The sequence below is a fragment of the Lithobates pipiens genome, unplaced genomic scaffold, assembly GCF_037356315.1.
Source record: "Lithobates pipiens isolate NorthernLeopardFrog02 unplaced genomic scaffold, aLitPip1_a1.2 Scaffold_3, whole genome shotgun sequence".
Classification (NCBI taxonomy): Eukaryota; Metazoa; Chordata; class Amphibia; order Anura; family Ranidae; genus Lithobates; species Lithobates pipiens.
In genome coordinates, this window is record NW_027507790.1 from 135,715,058 (window position 1) to 135,733,546 (window position 18,489).

At 41.4% G+C, this 18,489-nt stretch overlaps 1 protein-coding gene across 1 annotated transcript in view; it reads left to right on the forward strand.

The window, feature by feature from the left end:
* Nucleotides 1–18,489, forward strand: part of FBXL17 (F-box and leucine rich repeat protein 17) — a 991,300-nt gene that overhangs the window by 582,310 nt on the left and 390,501 nt on the right. Inside the window, exon 7 of the mRNA XM_077462311.1 lies at nt 6,946–7,022. Within this exon, the coding sequence (XP_077318437.1) occupies nt 6,946–7,022 (77 nt within the window). The remainder of the gene's footprint in view (nt 1–6,945; nt 7,023–18,489) is intronic.

Consider the following 18,489-nt stretch of genomic DNA (forward strand, 5'->3'; position numbering starts at 1 on the left):
GGTGTTTGCGAGTTTCTAGATGCATACCCATGTGCAAAATTAGAGATTTCGTAAAGTTAACCATGTATTATGATATAGAGCTAAAATTGGTGAGGGCGAAGGGGAGTGACCCAAGCTGATTGGTTAGTAGGAATATCACATCATCCACAAAAAGATTGATTACGCGTGATCTTATGGTGGAACCCAAACCCATATATGTGCAGATGGGATCGAATCTTTTCTGTGAGGGGTTCAATTATAAGATTCAAATTAGAGGGAGGGAATGGGGGAAACCCTGGCGAGTCCCATTAGAAATTCTGAAAGATTTATTCAGTATGCCTGAGGTGTAAACATGAGCAGATGGGTCAGAGTATAATGCTAGAATTGCCGATAGGATCATGCCCCCAAAAACTAATTTTGACAGGACTGCAGATATGTACTCCCAGTGCACCCTGTCAAATGCCTTCTCAGCATCAGTAGAGAGAAGATGGGAAGGTGTTCTAGTTTCCGCATGGTGTATCATTATGATTATTTGTCGAGTGCCATGAGAGGTTTGCCTGTTCTTTGTGAAACCCGGTTTAATCAGTATGGGGAGAATGTCTAGGACCTGTCTAGCTAAAAGTTTGCTGTATATTTTAACATCTAAACTGAGTAGGGATATGGGGTAATTGGATCCCTGACTGGCTTTGGGAGGGTGACAGTATGGGCAACTAACATTTCTAGTGGGAAAGATGCAGCAGATGCTGCCGCACAAAACATTATTTGCAAGTGAGGTGTAAAAGAAGATTTAAAGATCATCTAGTACTCTTTCTTAATCTTGTCAGGGCCAGGGCACTTACTCTGGGATAGGGAGTCAATGGTTTTTATTATTTCTAATACAGTGAGTGGGGCATTCAATTATTCAAGTTTGGTTAAAGCGGAGATCCACTTTAATGACTTGTCCACCACTCCTTTTGAAGAATTGGCACTTTTGAGGAGGGGGGAGGGGAGCGGGTACTCAATTTTGACAGGTACTCACTCCCACTTACATTTTGACCATCTAGGTGGAAGGAAACGGAAGTTCTCCTCTCTGCCCCCCGCAGTCTTCTGGGACACTGACAGGTTCCAGAACACTGCATTGACCAGTCATGATGAGCAGCACTATTCGCGCATGCACAGTGTACACCCCACTGTGAAGTTGCAAGCTGTCACAGCTGGGTGCCCATAGCAAAGATGCTGGCGCCGAGGAACAAAGATAGCGACTGTGACCTACAGGGGTGAGCACACCGCTGGATTGTGGGACAGCTGAGTGGCTATTTTTTAAAAGTCAGCAGCTAGAGTTTTTGTAGCTGCTGGCTTTTATTTTTTTTTCACAGGTGACTGGAACTCTGCTTTAAGGAAGGAACTCTAATGCATGTTAAATAGGATTAAATGTCACTCTGAGGGTTGGGAAGTAGAGATGTTATCTGCAATTGCTTGAAGCTTCTGGTTAGTGAATGGGTGGAGTATATGAGGAATTCTGGTCTTAGCTATCTGGGATGTCAACCTGTTGGCTAGAAATTTGCCCACTCTGTTATTATGGGCATAAAAGTCAAACTATAGGTTACGCAGGTATTGTGTTTGCACAACAACCTTCTAAGGTAATTTCTCAATTTTAGCAATGATGTGGCTTTATCGGATGAGGGTCAGGATTTGCTTTGAATGTCCAGAGTGTGGCTTTCAACAAAAAGAGCGTGGATATTGGTTGCATGTTGTTTTTTTTTTCTTTAGCTCTGGTGCAGAGCTGGAGTAATATAAATCCCATATATGCCTTATGGGCATTTCACAGGGTTAATGCATTAGTGTTTGGGAGGTCGTTGGGCTTTCTTAAGTATATGTTTGAAGATTGACTCTTTGGTAGCTGGGGTTTGTAGAACAGAGTTATGGAGACCCCAGATATGTTGGTGGACAGGAGTTTCTCTATGGTCATGGTTATGGCAGCATGGTCCGACCAGGTGATTTTATTTTTTGGAGGAAGAGGACATTTATCTACTAGGGACAGGTCTTTGTTGAGTGTAAGATCTGTGTCTAGGGGAAAATAAAAAAGTGAAATCTTTCATTTGCATGGTGGTAGTGCCAAACATTATGGATATCCTCCTGGTGCAGAAGGCCTCCCAAGGATAGAGTATAGCCTTTTCGGCGACAGGGGGTATCCATTTGCGGGTCCACAATAAGATTGAAATTGTCACAAAAAATTAGGTTCCTTTATCACACTTTTGAGATTTTGGAAATCAGTTTGCGCATAAATCTCACTTGGTGCGTGCTGGAGATAAACACATTGACTAGGTTATATGCACAATTACTAAGAGTGCACACTACTGTAGAATAATGTATCTGTCTCCTGGATCAAGAATACATTCTTTCAGAGTAAAGGACACTGAGCCTTTATTGCCAGAAATTGCCCCCCCATTTTTACATTGGAGGGGGGTTATAAATATTTACGGGAAGTTCTTGTGGGAGCATTTCGGTGTGAGATCGCTGTGGATGTGTGTTTTTTTTTTTTGTACTGCTACCAAGTCAGCTTTTGTGGAGTTAAGCTTCTTTCCACAGGCAATGTTATTTGGCAGAGTGGTTGAGTACACAAGCCTTGAGAGATAGCAGTTTAATCCCATGGTAAATGGTTCAAGCAATAGGTATGGAGATATAGAAATCCCAAAGAGGATGCACTGGTTAGTCTGCGGTTAGCTGTGGAAGGATAGCATAGCATGGGAATGTGTAGTTGGCACCATACAGGAAGTGGTAATCCAAGTACAAGACAGAAGTGACAACAAGATTCTTTTTAGGTTGTTGGCCATAATTAAACTGGAAGTTGCCCAAATATGGAGAGAGAACCGGAACGGTCAATAAAGTATGCAAAGAGAACAATGTTCAGTCTTTAGAGGAACCAATAACCAGCAGTAAAGTGCTGCCAATTCACATGGAAAAAGGTCCATAAGGAACAAACCTGAGCAGTATATACTGCAGAGTATGCTCGGCTGTTCGGAGAACAGTGTCAGGTACACCCTCTAACTCGGGGAACACAACTCGAATGTAGAATAAAAGGCATGAATAGAGTCTCTAGGTATGTCGGCAAGGTTTCTGTTTCGACACTTGCCAATCCTAGGCCACATGTGCCGTTGTATGTTGTGGAGCTGGACCACAGAGTTATCTGGGTTTCAGGTATTATGTCCCATGCCTGGAAAAGCTTAAGGCCTTTCTCCAAATATATAATAAGATGAGATGCGCTTCTACGGGTGACACTTAATTTAGCTTGGTACTTCCATCTACACGCAATTTTGTGACTTTGTAAGGTGTTGTTAACCAAATTGAGGTTCCTCCGCAGTTGCAGTATGTATTGAGAATTGAGAGAAGTTAGGGAGAACCTGGAGATTAGCAGCATGTGCAGGCAGTTAATCTACCCGATGGAAGGCTACCAGTAACTTATCTTTGACTTGAAAAAGTGTACTAATGGGAGGACATCTCATGGTAGTCTGAAGGTAGGTAAGATGATTTGCAGACTCAGTGTACCCTTTCTATGATGAGGTCCACAGATGTTAGGGAGGGGATCAGAGCATGGAAAAGGTCACAGATAGTTGTGATTGGATCAATTCTGAAATCCCTTGTATCTTAAGATTGTTGTGACAGGACTTTTCCTCTAGATTTGTTAATTTTGCTTTGAGCTTGGATGGGTCATCTTGTTGGGTTGAGTGCGAGTCCACTAAAGTATTGAAGGAGGTGATCACCTCACACATTTTTTTATTCAATGTGGCCCACACTGTCCCCCAATTCCTGAACCTCAGTTTTGTATTGGTGGAAACATGAGAGCAGGTCTGATTGTAGAGATACATGCAGGGACAGTCTTTTAAGGCAGTGTCAAATAAAGGTTTTCTCATGGTTGGGAATGCGACTATGGAGTCAGATCATGGCACATCTGGAGGTTGTGTGGATTGAGGGTCGCTCATCTCAATATGTGGGATATATTCAGGGTCACTGGAGAAATGTCTGTGTAGTCTCCACTTGGCTGGACTGTGAGTGGAAGAGGCTCATGACCCGGAGTCTGCGTTGCCCTTTGTAGGGCCCATGAAAGGAGCAGTGTCCCCAGGCTGTTAGCTGCCAGAGGACCAGGAGCAGTCTGCGCTGAGCAGTCACTGACACCATTTTGGTGTGGACTGTTGCACATAGCAGGGAAGAAACTGGGTAATATCTTCACTGGGACTAATTCATGTCAGTGGCACTGAATACCACTGAGTCGAGAAGATGATGAGCTAGCCGGAGAGCCGTGGATTGGCACTCGCGATAGTTGCTTAGAGGCTTCTGTTGATCCCTTGTTGCCCAGAAGCAGAGCGAAGCTCTGTATTGCGGCTATCATGCTGAGCGCTCTCCACCCAGTCCCCCCTGGAAATGTCTACATTTTGAGTTGACACAGGGAACAGGGAAAATCACCCAATGGGGACATTTGCTCAGGTGACAACTTTTATCAGAGAATTTTCCTGATTTAGCAGAAATCTCCTCTCATTTCCCCAGGGGGCACACGGACCACAATAAAAAAAAAAAAAAAAAAAACTTGACCAGAGTTTGCCACTTTATACAAAACCAAAAAAAGCTTTAGCTTTAGATACACTTTATCAGCAAAATAATTGACGTTTTGCACGTGTAAACTCTAAACAATTAAGTTCTCTTATTTTCATCTGTTAAATATACCATTAAATGTATTATGTTATATCTGTTCAAATGTGGCAAAGTAAAAAGGATATCTAGCATGCTAGATATCTTACTGGATATCTAGCACTCTAGATATCCAGTAAGCTTGAACATTCTTCTACATTCTGCACTGTTATCTTGAAAAGTGTTATTATTTCTGCCCAGTTCTCTTCTATGAACTACAGAGCACTTTCTCCCTGTTTTATGGTAATGAGGTGGGGGTAAGTGTTCTGTAGTCCAAGCACACTTATTGTGCTAGAGTTCCATAATCGGTGGAAAATTAAAACGAAAAGAGCCTGGAAACATAAATAATAATGCATTTATCACATATAAGGACTAGTAGGTTGTAATATATTAAATTGTTGTTCTTGGGTTTGAATACACTTTACAGGTAAAGGGGAAGCCAACATAAGCCAGAATGTTTTTTACAGTTAGATCTGATTGGGCTGAATTTATTTCTAATCTCTGAATTTCAGGTAGTGAAAATAAATATTGTCACTGTTTCACAAGCAGGCTAGCTCCTGTTATTTATTCAATGTCTGCATGAATCAATTAGGTGTGGGACACTGGGCTCCATTCACAAAGTGATATCTTACTGGATCTGAGTATGCGGCAAGGTACCGCAGAGTTTTTAAAAAAAAGTTAAAAAATGTTTTAACATGCAATAAAAATACTATTTATTGAATGCTATTTATTTAATTTACCTTTACTCTTGTCCAAGCATGAAGCCTGGTAGGTCAGGAAAGTGAGATCTACCCATACCAGGCCACGTGCCCTTAACATGGGGGGTGCTTTGGGTCAGGGGAGGCTCTGCCCCCCCCCCCAAAGCACCTTGTCCCCATGTGTCCCTTTTCCCCATGCCTCTTCCCCACAACCTTGGCCCGTGGTTGTGGGGGTCTGCGGGCAGGGGGTTTATTTGAATCTGGAAATCCTCTTTAAAAAGGGGGCCCCCAGATCCCAGCCCCCCCAGTACCCCTACTCCACCTAAAAAAAAAGTACAGTGTAAAAAAGACATTAGACTGTTTTTGACAAGTCCTTTATTTAAAAAAAGTCCCCTCTATGTAGATCCATCGTCAATCATGACGCCTGCCACCACCGCCGACCCGAAAAAAGAAAAGGTCAACGCTGTCTGCTAGTTTTCAGCTGATGACTTATCAGTTGTTAAGGTTCTGCAGCCACCCGCTCATTAACAACCAGTTAAGGATGCCGGTGGCTCCCAGTTCCTTAAATATCGCATACCACTACTTATTTACTGTATGCGTTGTTTTTTTTTTTTTTGTTGATTGACTTTCACTCCTGTTTTATGAGATATTTACTGAGTTTTTGCTTTATGCGGTAAATACCACATAAAGCAGTTGTTAATTGACATATTCAGGATCATATGCGGTATTTGGGAAAGCACCTACATACCGCAGGAGATCTAGAACCTAGAACCCACTATCATTTAACTTTTTAATAGCTGAGAAGTCAGATAGGACTGGGAATTGTGTTAAAGATATCTCACCACTGTAGTTCCTGTTTTGTGTTACCAGGCCACCAGTGGATATTATTGACTAAATTCATCACAAGAACCTAATAATGTGACGTCTGGTTTTCTTGGAGAATTCACAAAACTTTTGTCTGCTAAGGTTACATGTAACCATCACCCCTTTGTTTGCAGGTGTCTAATTGCAGGAGTCCAGGGCTCTTTCACATGGGGCGGATCTGTGCTGATCCGCCCCGTGGACATCCGCTTGCTCAGCGGGGATCGCTCAGTCGAGGAAGATGACAGGTCCATCTCTGTACACTGCGCAGGGACGGACCTGTCAGAGCGCCGCTCTCCCCTATGGGAGATCAGATGACGACAGACCGCAGAGGCCATTGTCACCCGATCCGATGACGGATGGAAAAGTAGGTTTTTCCTCCATCACACTTTTTCGGATCGGAGCAGGTCGAATATCAGCGGACATGTCACCGCTGACATCCGACGCTCCATAAACCTCTATAGAGCACCCGTTCAGGACCGCCTAAAAAACTGACAGGCGGACCTGAACGGATCGGTCATGTGAAAGAGGCCTTACAAAGGTGCACAATGATTTTCCTATAATTTACTTGGTGAAAAAGTGGGTAGGAACCTATGTGGTCATGCTGTGATGACTCCTAAATCAAACAAAGTAAAATTCTGGGTTGATCTTTTTTTTTTTTTTTTTTTTTTATATTTGCCTGTTAGCGACATTTTATTATTTTAAACAATGTAGTTTAATTAACTTTTTTTTTTGGTCTGTACAGATGTGTAGAAGTCATCGCAAAGGAAGGCCGGAGACTCAAAGAGCTTTATTTGGTAACCTGCAAGATCACAGATCACGGTATTTATTCTTCTACCTTCTATTTGGTACTTGCTTCCACTTAGCAAATTTATTTATGAGCTGTTTAAGAACATGCTCAACATAGTGTGAAATCTGCATGCTGGGCAATAAATGTAGATTTTACTGTATGTGACCCCTTTAATGCGTGCATAAATTGTACAAGCTGACAAGGCACAAGCAATTAGGAAATTAGCAGGTTTAGTAATTGTTGACCTGTATACAATACCTGCAAACTAACGGTGTCAGGATGTAATTACATTTCTCCTCACCGGGAAATTATTGGACAAGTAATACACATTTATTTGTGTACTTTAGCTAAACGACATCTTTGTCTTTTGTGCACCAAGGCATGGTTGTCTTCTGGAAAATTAAAAACTGTGATGGAAAGCCATAATTAGCAAACGTTTAGAAGCCAAAAGTAAATAAACTTTCAGACACGTTGTGTGCACTGTTGTAATTCATATGTATTGGCGTTTATGTGATGGGTATCTTTTGATGGAAGGAACTTTGCACAGGCAGTAAATAAAATTATTCAGAGCACTGCTAAGCATTAACATGGCAGAGATGCATGTTTTGCTTATTGGACTTCAATTTTGAACCTTTTACAGAGATTTCCAAACATATCACTTTGTTCACAGCTTGATATTTTTGCATTGTGATCTTGTATTGTAATGGATTCATAGCGAAAGTAGAGGGGCTAAAAATATATTACTTTCTTTGAAAAGAATTGTTGTAGCAACCAATATTGTGTAAGTAAAAAGGGACACTGAGTACACACTTCTTCATTTTGTGTTTGTGTAAAGCTCATTTTTGCAGCATAAAATGTCTGTAAAAATTCTCCTTTTGTATTTGATGCATGTGTAATCCAGACATTTATAGTCATTGTTAAGATTAGACTGTATATTTAACTAACCAGGACTCTTTCAAAGAATAGGTACAGTTGTAAGCAGAATGTAACCCAAAAGCAAACAGGTTTTATATTACCGCGTACCTTAGATGTAATGGCTGCATTTTGTTTTCTTTTTATGCTTTCTTTCCTTTATTTTCGCAAGGTGATCCATCCATTAAAGCGGGGTTCCACCCTAAAGTGGAACTTCCACTGATCGGAACCCCCCCCCCTCCGGTGTCACAATTGGCACCTTTCATGGGGGAGGGGGGTAGAGATACCTGTCAAAGACAGGTATTTACACCCACTTCCGGGCATAGACTCCCGTGGGAGTCTATGTCATTTCCTGTCCTGCCGCGCTGTCTGCTGGGACACACACGGGTCCCAGTGACAGCGCGGACAATTCCTATTGCGCTGCGCGACTCGCGCATGCGCAGTAGGGAACCGGGAAGTGAAGCCGATTTGCTTCACTTCCTGATTCCCTCACCTAGAATGGTGACGGCAGCAGCTGAGAGCCAAGCGATCGATCGGCCTCGGCTGCCGGCATCGCTGGAACCCGGGACAGGTGAGTGTCCATTTATTAAAAGTCAGCAGCTGTAGTATTTATAGCTGCTGGCTTTAATATTTTTTTTAGGTGGAATCCCTCTTTAAGTCTGTTTAAAAGAATAAGCTCTCTTACACATGATATCAATTACAGTATAGGCATGATACAAACCATTTAATGCTGGTAGGGTTAAATGATCAGCTTTTATTTAATGTAAAACCTTTATCACAAAAAAAGAAAGAAAATGTTTGCTGTATCTGCTTAAAAAGTATTAGCTGGAATGTGGAATCAGTTTGTTAGTGCATTTAAAGCTAGTACATCTAACCTTCCCCTCCCCTATCCTTTATTTTTATTTTTTTTTTCACAATTGTGCCATTCACTATCATGAGCATCTGTAAAAATAAATGTGTGAAAATCTACCATAGAAACTAAAATAGAGAATTGTTTGGAGCAGCACAGGAACTGCCATTATGCAACTGGCCAGTATGTTAAGAATTTAGCTCATATGAATTAATGCACCACTTGCTTTGAGCAATTATCTATTAGAGCTGCGCGATTATTCGTTAATAATAGAGACCGCAATTTTACTCCCTTTGCGATTTTCACAAAGCATTTTCCCGCATCTATGCAGAGAATTCTCTACTCAAGCCGACAGCTGTCAAAAAAAAAAAAAAAAGCAGACAGTCGGCCAAGTTTCACAAAATTCCTTTGCTGCTGAGCTAACTATGAACATTGTAACATTTTGTTCTTTAGAATTAACTTTGTAAGGCCCCTTTCACACTGGGGCGGTGGGTTTTTTAGCGGTGCTTTACCATCAATTTTGCGGTGCTATTTGGCCCCTAATGGAGCACTTTTATCCCCCACTAGTGGCCGAGAAAGGGTTAAAACCACTTGTGGTATAGCCACGCTGGAGCAGTGGAAGATCGCGGTATACGCACCACTCATTCACCGCTCCAAAGATGCTGCTAGCAGGACTTTTTTAGCATCCTACCAGCGCACCTCTCCTCTTTGAGGGCGCTTTACAGTCGCTATTTTTAGCGCTATAGCGCTTGCACCACGCCCCAGTGTGAAAGGGGTCAAAATGAGGGAAGTTTAACCACTTGGTCTCAAGTTAAAATCAGTATTTATTTACTAGACTATTACTTAGAATCCTCAAACCTTATATATATATATATATATATATATATATATATATATAGTGCCTTGCGAAAGTATTCAGCCCCCTTGAACTTTTCAACCTTTTGCCACATTTCAGGCTTCAAACATAAAGATATAACATATATATATATATATATATATATATATATATATATATATATATATATATATATATATATATATATATATATATAATTTTTTTTTTTTTTTTTTTTTTTTTTTACCAGAGACCCTAGAGAAGAAAATGGCTGTTTTTTCAATATTTTATGTGATACTATTTGTGAAGTGGTCTTTCAAATGCAATTTTTTGGGAAAAAAATGCACTTTAACAAATTGAAAATAAATAAATAGTAAAGTTAGCCCAATTTTTTGTATAATGTGCAAGATGATATTACTCCGAGAATTGTGATCTTTATTTTACGCAAAAAAAATTGTGATTCTCATTTTGACGAGAATTGTGCAGTTCTATTATCTATACAATAATATCTCCTCTTGTTCAGGGACTATTGGTGACACCATAATCCTTAAACCTGAACTGGTTAGGACTCATTTCAGGCATCAATATATCATGTGTTCATGGACTCTCTCTTGAATTGTTGAAGTTTTCATTGAAATCAGAATGGTTTTTCATAAGCAATTAAAAAAAAAAAAGAAAAAAAAGAAAACTCGACCAAATATTTATAGATTATTTTTGGCCAACATCACACAGCGATCACATAATACAGGCATTAGTGGTGATTGTAAAACAACATGAAGGATGGCTATAAAACGACTTCCCGACCGGCTCACGTGCATATACGTTGGCAGGTCGGCAGCGCTGTGCAAAACGATGTACAGGTACGTGGGTTCCTTTAAGAGCCTTAGCAGGCACGCATGCACGGCGGGGGAACCGATGCGCATTGCCAGCGGTCGCAATGACTGCCGGCCTCCCACGATTTCGGGCACGAGAGACAGAGCAGGGATGTGTGTGTGTAAACACACAAATCGCGGTTCTGTCAGGAGAGGAGTGACAGATTGAGTGTTCCAATTAGTTAGGAACTGTGATATGTCTCCTCCTCCTTGTCACTCCTATCCCACCACAATTAGAACACACATTGAGGGAACAAATGTAATCTCTTGATGGCCCCCTAGTGTTTACCCATTCCCTGCCAGTGACATTTATACACTAATCAGTGGCTATTTTTTTTAGCATTGATCGCTGTATAAATGTCAGTGGTCCCAAAAAAATGTCCAATCTATTCACTGCAATGTGGCAGTCCCGATAAAAATTGCTGACTTTTGTGCAAACCAATCAATATACACTTATTGTGATTATTTTTATTTTTTTACCGGAAATATGTAGAAGAATATATATTGGCCTAAACTGATAAATTTGTTTTTTAAAAGAAATTTGGGGATTATTTATAGCAAAAACAAAAAAATATAGTTTTGTTTCTCATAATTATCAATATTTTTTTTTGTTTATAGCACAAAAAATAAAAACCACAGAGGTGGTCAAATACCACCAAAAGAAAGCTCTATTTGTGGGAAAAAGAGGACGTCAGTTTTGTTTGGGTACCACATCGCAATTGACAGTCAAAGCGACACAGTGCCATATCGCATAAAATGGTTTGGTCAGGAAGGGGGGCAAATCCTTCTGGGGCTGGAGTGATTAAAGTGTTACTAAACCCACAACAGTAAAATCTGTGTGTATATGCAGAATATCGTGCTTGTTATACTCACTGTGGAACTTAAGGGGGTTAATCCTCTGTATTGTGTAAAAAGGCTCTTTGATCCTGTTTGGACAGATCCTCCCCCCTCCTGCAGGGTCTCTCTTGACAAGGCCAGATAAGACGAAGTGAGGGTAGTACTGCTGGACATGCTCAGTTTGGTCTCTATTGCTGGAGAGAATATTTGTTGTTTGAGCTGAGCTTTTTAAGTCTTATGATATTGACATCACACATTTGGGTGTGTATACAGATCCTAAATGACAGCCCAGTCCCTCTCTCCTCCAAGCCCAGTAACTAAAAAAGAGCACAGTGGGTGGGATATCATATCTTGATTGATGGGTGACCTGCCTCCCATAACAGCATGAGGACACAGACTATATTGGAAATCTCCTCCTACCTGAACACTCAGCACTCAGGCAGACCTTGCAGTTTATTACATGACCATGGTATACAGATCAGCCAAAAAGGTATATGGTGGCAATATTTTAATATAAACAGAAGATTTATAAGCTCGGGGGGGGGGGGGGTGAACTAATTTTATATTACTGGATTTAGTAATATGCAGTTATTTTTTGTATTTTTTTCAAATTTTTTGTGGTGTTGAAAAACATAAGGGGGTATGAAACAAATCTTTCAAAATAAATATGCTTTTATATCTATAATCCATATACTGCTTAGGCATCCATTTTTTTTTGTATTCATTTTGCATATAATTATTGTACAAGAAATACAGTCTTAGGCAGGCCATACACAGTGGTTGCAGGAAAGAAATTCCCCCATCAACACTGACCGGGGAATCCCTCCTGCCAAGCAATTGTCTTCTCACAGAGGGGAAGGCGCCCCCCACCGGGAGAAGACAGTGATTATTGCTAGAGGCTATAGCGGTCGCTAGCAATAATTGTAAGAGAGTCTGGTTATACCCAAGTTGATTGCTCAATCAACTTGGTATATTCATCCTGCTTATTAACTTTCAAGACTCAGATGGTTCCTGCTGAACCTGCCAAGATTTGGACTGTGTATGACCGGCCTTAGTTTCCCACTTAGTATCAGCCTAATGTAGAGATTCCATGTTGTTTTTTTTGTTTTTGTTTTTTAAAACCCTGTTTATTGTGTTTTATAAGCATAACGTACAATATTGGGACACTGTTAAACTAATATTTAATAACAGGAGGTTTAATTCCCTTAGAAGGGAGAAGTGATAAAAAGTAGTTTTGGATTAAACAAAAAAAAAGTATTTCCTTGAAAGTAAAGAAATAAAAAAATGAATTTGTGATGGTAGACCTCTCAAAAATGGGTGTTTCTTAGTATTAGAGATGTTCAACGTATTGCTTCTCTCTTCTTCTTAGCCCAGAAGTGTGTACCTCCTTCCCCTTGCCCTGAAAACACACTCAATGTGCACTGAGGCCCAGAAACTCCGGGCTCAGCCTCTTCTTTTCTACATGTCTCTACAAAGGTGACAAGGGGGAGCAAGGACTTAAGGCAGTGATATATTATGCATTTTCAAAGTTACTTGCAGACAGACATGTACAGAGTCAGAGGTGCATGGGGGTTCAGTGGTGGGGGTGCTAGATGATAGGGAAATACATCATTGGGGTGCAGAGTTTCAGAGGTACTGGGTTTTTCATTGGCCTGATTACAAAGACCATCTACTTGTATGCCTGTTTTTCTGAGTGTCAGTAGTAGAGATGAGCTCAGGCGTGTTCGCATGGAACACGTGCAGAGCCAACCAGGAAGTGAGCGCAGTGCTGCGCTAATCACAGGCAGTGAGACATTGCCCGATTTCTGCAGCCACACATCGGGGCAATGTCTCACTGCCTGTGATTAGCGCAGCGCTGCGCTCACTTCCTGGCGGGCTCTGCATGTGTTCCATGCGAACACGCCTGAGCTCATCCCTAGTCAGTAGATATGGTGAAGACTCCTGGACTACATTGCCCTCTGAAGTAAATGCAAGGGGGTTTAGCTCAAATGGAGAGGTAAGTGATCAGGATTAAGATACATGAAAGTAAAAATGTACCTTTAGGCCTTCTTCAGATGTATGCGTTGTGCTAATGTGCTGTTGTGGTGCTGTTTATTTAGAATGGCACCCCAATTCACATGCCTTGCATTGTGGTATGCTACATAAAAAAACAGTATACGTCCCTGTTTTTATTTTTGTTATGATTTTTTGTGTTGATGAAATGGCTTTTTTTAATGCACGTTGTATGCAGTAGCACACTGCAGTGGAACAGCATAGCATAAATGGGGGCCTTAAATCTGCATTGCAGGCTATGTGATGTGTGGACTATGAGCATTTAGGAAGGTGATTCCTAAAAAGTCAGGTAGAGTTGTTTTCCATATGAAGTTTTAAGATGCTTCCCACCTATGAAATCTGAGCTGTTATCCGTTTTAGATCCTAGAAAATATGTTTTAAAGCAGTTCATCGTTCATTAAGCTTGACTTTTTATTGTAAAAGTATTGAAAACATAGATATAATTGTCTTATGACTGATTTCAAACAGCGTTTTCAGAACATTTTCCTCACCCTTGCCCTAGGGGTATAGTACATACCTGGGAAGATGTTAAGCAGGCCTGTTTAACACCATGCTGGCGACACATTGTAGATCAGGGGTCTCAAACTCAAATTTCCTGAGGGCCACAAGACGTTTTCATATCCCATGGAGGCCGCATGCAAACTTTCAAACTTCAAAAACAGCACTGGTGACAGCAGACGCATAATTAACCCCCCAGCACTGGTGTCAGCATTAACCCCCCAGCACTGGTGTCAGCATTAACCCCCCAGCACTGGTGTCAGCATTAACCCCCCAGCACTGGTGTCAGCATTAACCCCCCAGCACTGGTGTCAGTATTAACCCCCAGCACTGGTTTCAGCAGACGCACTATCAACCCCCAGCACTGGTGTCGATGGACACATTATTAACCCTTCTGGTGTCAGCATTAACCCCCAGCACTGGTGTCAGTGGACAACCTATTAACCCCCAGTACTGGTGTCAGCGGACACATTATTAACCCCTCTGGTGTCAGCATTAACCTCCAGCACTGGTTTCAGTGGACACATTATTAACCCCTAGCACTGGTGTCAGCATTAACCCCCAGCACTGGTGTCAGTGGATACACTATTAACCCCCAGCACTGGTGTCAGTGGACACACTATTAACCCCCAGCATTGGTGTCAGTGGGCACACTATTAACCCCTAGCATTTATGTCAGTGAATGCACTATTAACCCCCAACATTGGTGCCAGTGGATGCACTATTAACCCCCAGAATTGGTGTCAGCAGACGCACTATTAACCCCCAGCACTGGTATCATTGGACGCATTATTAACCCCCAGCACTGGTCTCAGTGGATGCACTATTAACCCCCAGCATTGGTGTCAGCGGGCACATTATTAACCCACAGCACTGGTGTCAGCGGACGCACTATTAACTCCCAGCATTGGTGTCAGTGGAGGCACAATTAACCCCCAGCATTGGTGTCAGCGGACGCACTATTAACCCCCAGCATTGGTGTCAGCGGATGGACTATTATCCCCCAGAATTGTTGTCAGCAGATGCACTATTAACCTTCAGCATTGGCGTTAGTGGACGCACTATTAACCCCCAGCACTACCCCCTACACTCCACAAATACCCCCCATCACTTCACAAATACCCCCTGTTCACAAATTTCAACCCCAGTCACCCCACTAAGGACTTTGCTTAGCCTTGGTGTGCTTACTCTCTTAACTCTCCTCCTGGCAGTCAGCTGGTGGCCTGATCTTCTGCCTCCCGAGTCTTCTCCTCCTGTCAGGACCCTGGATCGGGGCACAGCCTATGAGGGAGCACAGCTCTAAATGATCATCGGAGCCTTGGTGGGCGAGGCGATGGGCGGATCCTCCCTCCGCTCTGTTCTCTCTGCTCCCCTTTCTCTGTCTGTTTCCTTTGCTGTGCTCCCTGGGCTACAGCAGCATGCAGGGAAGAGGACACAGGAGAGAGGGAAAAATAGCGCCTGCAGGCCATTTGTAACCGTGCCCTTACTTTGAGACCGCTGTTGTAGATGTTCCTGGAGCTATGATGTAGAAAATTCTAACCTACTGCAATAATGCTATACTCCTAAAGGGAAGGGGGCGGCTTAACCGAGTTTTTCTGAATCACACATTGTTATCCTAGGTATGCAGCCAGTGGTAGCCAATTGTAGTGCTTATGCATACTGCGGTAGCATTAGTGTTGTCACATCTTTTGGATTTAATAATGTGTGCCGTGCATAGGTAATAAAGACTATCTTTTTGTTTAATATTATATTGAGTCTCTTCTAAATCTAAATGGTAGCAAAAAAGAAAAAAAAATCTTGTCCCTAAGCTTTTTTCTGAAATTGTAATAGCATGGAGAGATGAAACACACCACAAAACACGGCCCGAGGCCATCTGAGTCCACCAAGAGTGAAATAAACCACATTCCAATATGTTCAGTCTTTTCATGAGGTATCAGTAACCTGCATTAATCCTTTGGCTTCTTTTTGTCTTCTTGCAGTTTTATTTTCTTTTCCTCCTTATAGAATAATTGCATTAGGCAGGGAGAAGTGACTGGAAAGAATGGCAGAATTGAAATAGGCAGCAGATGATAAGTTGTTAACTGCGAGGAAGAAACCCATCTTTTACTAAAGACCGGTAAGAGCCAGCTGCAGGGAGACTGTGTGTCAAATGAATTACTCTGAAGGCAAGATGTATCGCTGTGAGAAAGGACACAACTCACGGATAGACTTGTGAATCTGTCTTTCCAATTTTCTGCTCTAGTTCTGGAGTTCACTGCTTCCCCAGGCTGTGGTACTTATTAGCAAGGAAAATATGTTCTCTTGAAATATAACTGGGAGACAGAGAGCAGGAAGGAAGCATTGTCATCACTCTATGAAAGGGTCAGCTAGTTGTGGCACTGACATACAGGCAAATACACATTTATTACCTGTCATGTCTAATGCTGAGGTGTAATTGTCCCCATGATACTAGTAGACATGTACAGGCATCCGTGATATTGCTGGATGACTCTTTCCCCTGAACATAAAGATATTTGCACGCAATGTGATATCTTTGACATTTTTAATACTGTATTTTTTGCTTTCAGTAGTTAACAATGAAGAAGAGCAGGACCACTGTCCTACTATTAAAGTGTTTGGTGAACCATAAAAACATTGTATTTTATGGCTGTCACACTATATGATTTCATTACAGGTTACTCCACAAGTGAAATTGCATGTGTTTTTACTCCTAAGATCCACCAAAGTTATTTTGAGATGGGTCCCAAATAAACAGGATTTGTGTTTTCCTGGAAACCTCCTTTCAGAAGTGATATATCTGTGCTAACACTGCTGTAACTTAGTGTTTGACATGCATGTAACATTGTTTTAAAAGTGTTCACATATTTCCTAAGAAAAGCAGCAGTGAATGTAACCCTTAACATTGATGAATAATACACTGTTGTTTTTAACAACAGTTTAACTTGGAAATACCTGGTGATTCTTTAAGTTGCACTTCCCCTTTCCCTGTTATTTTCGGGCCAGTCAGTAATATCAGTCCTGGTATTTTTCTTGATACAATTTATCTTTAAAGGATAAATTCATCTTTCTAAAAAATAAATAATAAATGCACATCATTTTGCAGGTAGAAAAGTGTGCTTGTATTATTTATTTTTTATTAGAAGCCTGTAAAGCATTGCATCCATGATCAGCAGATTGCGGGTGCAATCTCAGGCTCCTGCAGATTGTTAGTGTAGCTGTCTGCCTGTACCTCATACGGGCAGGCAGTGGAGACAGAGAGGATCAATGTACTACTAGGAGTGCTCATCAGTGCCCTGGAAGTTCATTGAAAACTACAAGTCATCAACCACAAAGGATGACGCTAGTTGTAGTTCCCCCATTCACAGTACTCTGCTGCATCAGTAACCTGTTACACTCTGAATATGGGTGTAACATGTTAAACCCAGCTTTTACCTTTCCAGGAGCTTCCAGTGTTCTGAGAAGTTGCCTGATCAAATGAGAGCATCTGAGTTCAGATTGGTAAATCCTCTTCTTTTGCAGTGCATTGGTTTCTACATTGAACGTTTGTGTTTCGGGGGGCAATCTAGCCTTTTATTACTTTCAAGGGGTTGAGAAGGCAGATTAAAGGTGTCATATGGGATTTTAGAGATGTACTATCTGCTCTTTTTTTATTTTATTTTTATATAGTACATACAGTATTTTCTTACTATTTTCTTACTGTTGCTGACCTCCATTTAATATTATGCTCACATATCAGATGGCTGCAATTTTTCTTTTAAAAGAGAAGTGTGGGATTTCATAATAAAGAACAATCGTACTAACCTAGGTAGATGCAGCATCGGACCCTCGTCGCTTCTAAGGCTAATAACTGAGCAATCCAAGAGCCACTAATAGCTCAGCGCTTTGTTTTCAGTGAGCAGACAGTGGTGGCTATCAGTGGACTTTAGCTTGCGGTCGGGTGAATCCAGGTCACAGGAACACAGAACCAAGTTCACTCGTGTGACCCACAGGAGAAATGGGGCCAAAATAGGAGCCTACTTCTAAGCCCAGTCATACACCACTGCCTTTGTACCTGCCATCTATTCTCCCACTGAAACATTACATTACATTATTACATTTCTGCACTGCTATTTGTTCCGTCCACCCTAACTTCTGCCTTATGTGTCAAGGTGATTGTTCTCTCCTCACAAGCCACTGAGGATAATGGGTGTTTCCTGGCACATCTTAACCCTAGTCCACAAGCTGTGACTTATGGTACTCTAGGCATTACAATCATATTGTGGAGAGTTTTGTTAAACAGGGAAGAGTGACCAAGCAGGGTTATTGAGTAGAAGATGTTTACTATTCAGTGTCAAGTGCATGATTTGAGGACATTGTGTATGAAGATGCATTTTAGCAACAAAGATTTGTTGAACATGTACATGTTTCTTACTTTTATCACATGGTGCAAGTAGCAGTTATTAAAATTAGTTTAGTTTATTTGGTGATTAGGTTTAATAAAGTAAGTATGGTTTATCTATTGCTATTTTAAAAAGCAGGAACATAGTGTCTATATAAATATGGGTGCCATAATCTGGACCAAGCAACATATACGTGTGCAACCTTTGTAACCTTGTGGGAACTCTTCTTTAATGTCCTCATTGCAAGTTTGTAATGTTTGAAAG